We start from the raw sequence: 8,367 nt of genomic DNA, 5'->3' as shown, positions 1-8,367 counted from the left end.
TTTTGAAACCTCATGATGTAACTATTTTTTCAATTATGGAGTCTGAAAAGTAGTTATTTATAAACTTTTCCCACTCTTTTTAGATTTATTAGTGATCTATTTTCCAATTGCACCAATTAAACATTCCTTAATCCAAAACAAAAAAGAGAATACACACATCTCAATTTTGCTGTTGCATTAATTTTGATTATTTTTCTTAATAAACCTTGATCAACAATTTAATACAGTATATCCTTTTATTTGGTCCCACAACACTTTTATTCAAAATTGATTTGCCAAACGAGAAATAAACTACTCCACTTCATTCTTATTCAACAATGGAGGTTATTCCTCACTCCTATAATTAGCAGCCATACTCCTTCACATATACTATAAATACATAATCCAAAAATTTAACACCAACCCACATTCCCATTTTTGTAGATCTAAATCCCCAGATTCCCTTATTTGGAATTAACGCCTTCAAATTTTGCAATGGCAGAACAATCAGAAAAATGGGTTCTTATGGAAACTGCTCAAACACCAACAAATATAGCAGTGATTAAGTATTGGGGAAAAAGAGATGAGAATTTAATACTTGCTATTAATGATAGTATTAGTGTTACTCTTGATCCTGCTCATCTTTGTACTACTACTACTGTTGCTGTTAGCCCTTCTTTTAATCAAGATCGCATGTGGCTTAATGGAAAGGTAATTTTTTTTTATTTTTTTTAGTGTAATTTAAAAAAATAAATGATGGGTATTTGTTATTATGTTGTTTGGTTGATTTATGTGATTTAAAACTGGTTTGGTAGCTCAGATGTTGAGAAAGTTCAGTTCTTGATTTGTGGGAAAATGGAAAGGTAAAAAAAATTTCACTTTTTCAGTGTAAAAAAATTAAATTTTTGATGGGTATTTGTTTTTTGTGATTTTGGCAGCTGAGATGTTGAGAAAGTTCAGTTCTTGATGAGTGAAAACTTAATAATTTTCTCAGTGTTTTTGATAATAGAATGATTATTATATGTTTTTTTGTAATTTTATGTGGGTCAATTATGGAAAGGTAATTTTTTTTTTTCACTTTTCAGTGTAAAATTTAAATTTTTGATGGGTATTTTTTGTGATTTTGGGAGCTGAGATGTTGAGAAAGTTCAGTTCTTGATGAGTGAAAACTTAATAATTTTCTCAGTGTTTTTGATAATAGAATGATTATTATATGTTTTTTTGTAATTTTATGTGGGTCAATTATGGAAAGGTAATTTTTTTTTTTTCACTTTTCAGTGTAAAAAATTTAAATTTTTGATGGGTATTTTTTGTGATTTTGGGAGCTGAGATGTTGAGAAAGTTCAGTTCTTGATGAGTGAAAACTTAAAAAAAAATTTCAGTGTATTTGATAATAGAATGATTATTATATGTTTTTTTTTGTAATTTTATGTGGGTCGATTATGGAAAGGTAATTTTTTATTTTTTTCACTTTTCAGTTTAAATATTTTAAATTTTTGATGGGTATTTGTTTTTTTTGTAATTTTGTTTGGGTTGGATAATTGGATTATTGTGATAGAAAACTTGTTTGGTAGCTCAGTTATTGATGAGTAAAAACTTCTAATTTCATCAGTGTATCTAATCTTGATGTAATTTCTTTAGAAATTTGATGGGTATTTATTTTTTCACTTTTTTAGTTTAAATATTTTAAATATTTGATGGGTGTTTGTTTTTGTAATTTTGTTTGGGTTGATTTGTGTGATAGAAAACTGGTTTGGTGGCTCAGATGTTGGGAAAGTTCAGTTCTTGATGAGTAAAAACTTCTAAGATTCTCAGTATATCTAATCTTAGTGTAATTGCTTTAGAATTTTGATAAGTATTTGTTTTTGTAATTTTGTTTGGGTTGGATTAATGTGATAGAAAACTGGTTTGGCAGCTCAGATGTTAAGAAAGTTCAGTTCTTGATGACTGAAAACTTACTAATTTTCTCTGTGTATTTGGTAATAAAATGATGGGTATTACATATTTGTTTTTGTAATTTTGTTTGGGTTGGATTAATGTGATAGAAGATTGTTTTGGCAGCTCAGATGTTTGAGAAAGTTCAGTTCTTGATGAGTGAAAACTTCTAATTTTCTCAGTGTGTTTAATAAAAGATGATGAATATATGTTTTTGTAATTTTATCTCTGTGGGGACTATGTGAAAGGAGGGTGTGCTTAAAAAGTTCAGTTCTTGAATATCTCATTTTTTTTCTTGAATATCTCATTTTATCAATGTGATTTTATTGAAATTGTTGATCAGCCTTTGTCCTTGTAATTTTATGTGGGTTGATTTATGCGAAAGAAGGCTGTATTGGCAGCTCTGATGTTGGGAAAGTTCAGTTCTTGAAGAGTAAAAATTTCTCATTTTTCCGTTGTAATTTTTCTTTAAGAAATTGATGACTATTTGTTCTTGTAATTTTATGTGGGTCTATTTATTTTACAAGATGTTTTGACAGCTCATATGTTTGAGAAAGTTCCATCCATTAAGAGAGTTCTCTTTTTTCTGAGTTTAATCCCTTTTTCTGAGTTTATTTGATGACTATTTGTTATTGTAATTTTATGTTAAACAAGGCTTTTGGCATCTCAGATGTTGGGGAAATTCAGTGCTTGAAGAGGAAAAATTTCTCATTTTTTGAGTTTAAATTTATAGAAGTTTATGTGGATTGATCAGTGTGAAAGAAGAGTATCCTGCATTTTTAGTTTACTAGTTCTTCTTTAGGATGCATGTCTAGTTTAATGATGGATCATATCTTTGATCATCTTCTCTGTTTTTGCTACAGAAATTGGTTAAAATAGTCATGCAGGAAATCAATCTAAACCAATATATTTCATATTTGCGCAGTCCTAGAAAGATTAGCTCATTATATTTCCCCCTTTCCCTCCACTTTCGAGCAATGAGAAAGATTTGTATGCTGCAGATTTTTGTTTCTGTATTTTGACATTTTTATATTGCTTTTGCTTGTTGTGTAGGAAATATCTCTCGCTGGAGGCAGATACCAAAATTGTCTAAGAGAAATTCGAGCTCGTGCTAGTGATGTTGAGGATGAGAAGAAGGGTATCAAGATCAAAAAAAATGATTGGCAGAACTTGCATGTGCATGTTGCTTCTTACAATAATTTTCCTACTGCTGCTGGTCTGGCTTCCTCGGCTGCTGGTTTTGCCTGCCTTGGTATGATTATCCATTTTTCTTTATTGTATTCTGAAATCATTTACACTCCTCTTTTTTATTTCATTAATTTCTAATTTTCAAGACCTAAGTGAATCCTGAAAAGTAATTGGAGTACTCTTTTACAGGAGTTTTAGAAGTTAGTTCTTTTCTGCATCAATTTGGATATAGTATAAGGCATTTGCATATTGCACCGCACGTACTCGGAACAGATCCAACTGTAATTAACCTTATTTGTCGGTAGTGCTTCTTTTGTGGTCTATAAAATTCAGAGTAACTTTGTTTCTTATTGAGTATATGACACTAGAAATTAATTTTGTTGAGGCTTTGCTGTGCTCAATCTGTGATTTGACCTCAACTAGCATAGATCAAAGTGATACCTTTGTATTTTTCCAGAGCGTTCCCAAACTTTGGGTTCTTTTTCCAGCTTAACAGAATGCATTTTAGGATATAAGATCTATTATCTTTTCTGAAGTGTTGCATGTGTCTTTTCTGGGTACCTTTCCATTGGGAATGACCTTTGGTTCTGTGATCAATAATTTATTTATTGTTTGGCGAGTGAAATAGTTCAAAAAAGGCTCTTGACAAAATAGTTTCGTTCCGTACTCTGTCCATTATGGGTGATCTATGTGACCATTTTCTACTCATGTATATGGTGCAGTTTAACCAAGTACCTTAAAGCTTCACTTGATGTAAATCACAATAAAATCAGAGCTTCTTAATGACATTTCCTTTTCCTGCAACTTATTTTTCAGGAAATTATGCTCTATAACTTTCATATAGTTGGTCATTTAAAGAATGAACTTGCTGATAAAGTAGTGCATTTATCTTTGCATTTGAGTTCTCTGGATTTTTATGGATGTTGCCTTATTTTACGTTCATGTTTTATCTTTGCATTTGAGCTTCTCTGGATTGGCTTATTTTAAATTCATGTTGGTGGATGAGTTAGTGGTAAGAGTTACCCATGGTATCCAGTTTATGCTGCGTATGCATGTGCATGACTGCCTCAAGATGGAGCTTCTGTTTATATGTTATCTTCTTCAACCTAATCTATAAAGTTATAACAAATTTTCATTATTAAGTTTATGAACTGTGGATTATATCAGCCCTTCTTAAGAATTCATCTTCAGAGTAATTTTGAAAATACTTTTCTCCAAGTGAATGTTTCTTCTTGCAGGAATCTCTAGTTTATCTATTATTTAATTTCATCTGAAAGTTTTGAGATGAGTACAACTTATGTCTCTTATATGCAGTTTTTTCCCTTGCGAAGTTAATGAATGTGCAAGAGGACAATGGGAGCCTTTCTGCCATTGCAAGGTAAATTCATATCAGTCGTGAATATTTCACTAGCTGGTTTTGTTTACCTATATTGTTTGTCTAGAAGACTAAAACTTAGATTGAGGTAGTAGCATGTCTAACTGATCCTTCTTGATCCTTCTTTCTCTGTTCCACTGCCGATTCAATAGCTATAAAAAAAAAATGACATACTTCATTTATTTGCACACAGGCAAGGTTCAGGAAGTGCTTGCCGAAGCTTGTACGGAGGATTTGTCAAGTGGGTCATGGGAAAGGTATGTTGAGTCCTATGTTCTTGTGTTGTAGCTTCTCTCAACGTATTCTATATCTTTTCAGACTGTTCTAATTCCCTTTGTGATGTGTGAAGGAGGAAAATGGTAGCGATAGCATTGCTGTTCCGCTCGTAGACGAGAAGCACTGGGATGAGCTTGTTATTATCATTTGCGTGGTATGTACCTTCCATCCAGAATGTGATTGTTGTTCACTTTTTTCAGGAAAACTTGGCTATTTATATCTCATTGTTAGATACTGAGAAGGAAGAAAGAGCTGTCTCTCTATGTCTCTTTCTCCCGTTCAGATTCGAGGCGGTCTTTGTGTTATTTGTTCTTTTCTCCGGAAATGATACTTGCCTTCATTATTTACGTGCATCTGTGTTTTTCAGAAATAATAATACGTGGAACAGAAACCGAATCTATCCCATTGGATCTGTGGACGTTGAGTATCAGGGTAGAGGGCTAGTGGGGGGCCGCGGGGATTTCTTTCCCGTATTAGGAAGTATTAATATACTGCTTTTATGTGTTGGGTCTTGTCTATCCATGTTGTTTTATCATGACTTCTTTGCTCTTGTTATTTCTCATTTTCGCATTGCTTTGATTTGCTTGTCCGTATTTTTCCCTTGTTTTCCCTTGTTTCTTTTGAGCCGAGGGTCTTTCGGAAACAGCCTCCCTACCTTGCAAGGTGGGAGTAAGGTTTGCATACACTTTACCCTCCCCAGACCCCACATTGTGGGATTCAACTGGGTATGTTGTTGTTATTGTTGTTGTTAAGGTTGTAGCGAAGAACTTGGTTTCTGTTTTATCCTGTAATGAGCTCCCGGTTCAAGTTTTAGATCTTGGGAAACCCCGTCTTCTAGAAATCCGAACTTCCTTGAGTCATATTGCTATGCGGAAGTTGGAAGGAAAAAGAGAGTATTCTGCTTTTATTTCCTGCTAACTAATTCTTGGACTTTAAGGGCCAACTAATTTAAGCTACTTTCAGTAACTCGTAATTCTTGCCTATGAATTAATGAAGTTTAATCAAGTGAATTACGCAAGTGTTATTCATTGGAACAGCTTTTGGATGCATTTTTTGTTTTCAGCTTCACAAAATAAACAGGATTCTGAATTTCCATCATCTTCTAAACTAAGATGTATACATAAATGATGATGCCATCAGTTTGATTTTTTTTTTTAATAACCGTGGTGCCCGGGCTAGCTTGTGCACACCTCGACTAATTCCGCGGGATACCTGCTACCTTCCACCAACATAGGTACCGGCTAACTCTGTCCAGCAAGGGTTGGACAAATAGGACACCTAGTTTTTTTTTTTTTGCCAACATTAAGATTTGAACCTGAGACCTCTTGGTTCTCAATCCACCCACTAGGCCAAACCCTTTGGTGCAATACCATCAGTTTGATCGCGACACTAACTCATCAACTTGCGCCTTCTGATATATTTCTCTTTAATATTTTTATTATGTGCTGTACTTCAGGTAAGCTCACGGCAGAAGGAAACAAGTAGCACCTCAGGAATGCGTGAGACTGTTGAAACCAGTGCACTTATAGAACACAGAGCAAAGGTATTTCTTTTGTACCATCTACATTTGGATTTTGTAGTTCTGACACATCTTCAATCAATATTCTCAACCTCTTTTCAATTGGTAAACATTGTATCAGAAGTTTGACTTCTCATTTTGCATTGTATATTGCAGGAAGTAGTACCAAAACGCATTGTTCAGATGGAAGAAGCTATACGAAATCGCGATTTTCCAACTTTTGCTCAACTGACTTGTTCTGACAGCAATCAATTCCATGCAGTCTGCATGGACACTAGCCCTCCTATTTTCTACATGAACGACACATCTCATAGGCAAGTTGTCTTAACTTCAGGCTGTAGCTTGAATTAATTTTATAACATAGAGAAGTTCTGAATTTGATGATGTCTTATACTGAAAGTGGGAGAAAGAAGAAAGTCTTGATGGTGTGTAAACTTTTCAGGGTAATTGGCTGTGTCGAGAAATGGAACCGTTCAGAAGGAACTCCACAGGTTTAAAACGTTATATGCTCTTGTCCAAATATATAATTGCATGAATTGGTCCTTCTTCTCTTTTACTGAAGTAATAAAACAGGTCACCAAGATTTTCAACCTTCTGAAATATCAAAGTTACTGCAGGTTAAGTTGGTCACACAAATTTGTACTTGACCCAGAACAGTGGACAGGAGTTATTTTAAACAGAATAATAATTATCCCTTCTGGGGAAATTTGTCTATATATATTCGGGACTCACGCACCTTTCTGTGTTGAAGATTCTGCAAACTTTCGCGATGTACCCAAACATTGAAATTTTTCCTTCTTAAGCTGGTTTTGACACTATAACAAGCAACTCCCGGACTTATCTCAAACCTTTTCGAACTTTGATTGACAATTCAGTGTCAAGCCTGGTTGCTGAAATATTTAGTAATATTTCAGTACAGATGTTACTTTCTTCTGCAAGTTTGACGTTGTAGGTGCAATGTAGCATGAATAAAGCATCTTTCATTTTTAATAAACATAAGAATGTTTCCAGGTTGCATACACCTTTGATGCTGGGCCAAATGCTGTTCTGATTGCACGGAACAGAAAGGCTGCCACACTTATGCTTCAGAGGCTGCTCTTCCACTTCCCTCCAAATTCAGATACCGATCTAAACAGGTATGTCTGTCATCTACAAGATTTGAAGTTCTAATATAACTACAAAGGAATTCATTTTGAGAAAATGTATTTCGAAAAGTGACTTATTTTTTAGAAAATATTTTCCAGGGAAATGTTTTCCGCTTTTTGGTTTGAGGGTGGTACTAAAGATGGACAATATTATTAACAAACCAACAATGTTTTGACAAAATATTTAGTATTAAAGATTGATTATAATGTTAAAGTGCTGTGGTATAAAGTTAAGAGTTTGATGTAATTGTGAAGGGAAATGATTTCTGCCCAAAAATGATGGAAGTCATTTTTCCTCTTTTGGTGGAAATATTTTCCCTAGATAGCATTTTCTCAACCAAACACCAGAAAATGACTTGTTTTATGGAAAATATTTTCCTCCGTACCAACACACCCCGCCATGATATGTATTATGAACCTTGTGCCGTCAACATGCAACCATCTTCACTAATCCTCCCCATTCTTTATTCCTTCTCTCCAGCTACGTCATAGGCGATAAGTCAATTCTGAAGGATGCTGGGATTCAGGATATAAAGGATGTGGAAGCATTACCTCCTCCACCTGAAATTAAGGACAAGGTTCCGGCTCAGAAATACAAGGGCGAAATAAGCTACTTCATCTGCACAAGACCCGGTAGAGGTCCAGTTTTGTTGACTGATGAAAGCCAGGCTCTCCTCAACCCTGAAACTGGATTGCCCAAGTGAGATAGCAAACAGTTATTGTGCTAATGTTTAAGAAATCGGCGCAACTCCATGAGATCCAAGTATTGCAGCCTCTTTGCCTTAAGAAGATGGGGCTGCCATTTTAAACTGTTTTCTTTTAGTTTGGATGAAATTTGAATTCAGAGCTTTTGTTTGTACTTATTAGGTTCCAGTTATTCTTCAATGGAAATAGTTGTGTACTCTTTATCTCTGAGCAATGCAATAAAAGTCTTGAACTTGCTTCTTTTA

General features: G+C 34.3%; 1 protein-coding gene across 1 annotated transcript; it reads left to right on the top strand.

Moving 5' to 3' along the window:
- Positions 1 to 304: 304 nt before the first annotated feature.
- Positions 305 to 8,367, top strand: LOC132059205 (diphosphomevalonate decarboxylase 1-like). The gene is made up of 10 exons (XM_059451756.1): positions 305 to 690; positions 2,968 to 3,166; positions 4,417 to 4,480; positions 4,671 to 4,734; positions 4,827 to 4,907; positions 6,210 to 6,296; positions 6,429 to 6,586; positions 6,715 to 6,763; positions 7,284 to 7,408; positions 7,899 to 8,367. Exons 1-10 carry the CDS (start codon positions 475 to 477, stop codon positions 8,119 to 8,121), a joined length of 1,266 nt encoding a protein of 421 aa, XP_059307739.1. The 5' UTR covers positions 305 to 474; the 3' UTR covers positions 8,122 to 8,367.

The sequence above is a fragment of the Lycium ferocissimum genome, chromosome 6, assembly GCF_029784015.1.
Source record: "Lycium ferocissimum isolate CSIRO_LF1 chromosome 6, AGI_CSIRO_Lferr_CH_V1, whole genome shotgun sequence".
Lineage (NCBI taxonomy): Eukaryota > Viridiplantae > Streptophyta > Magnoliopsida > Solanales > Solanaceae > Lycium > Lycium ferocissimum.
This window is presented reverse-complemented; position numbering and strand designations above follow the sequence as displayed.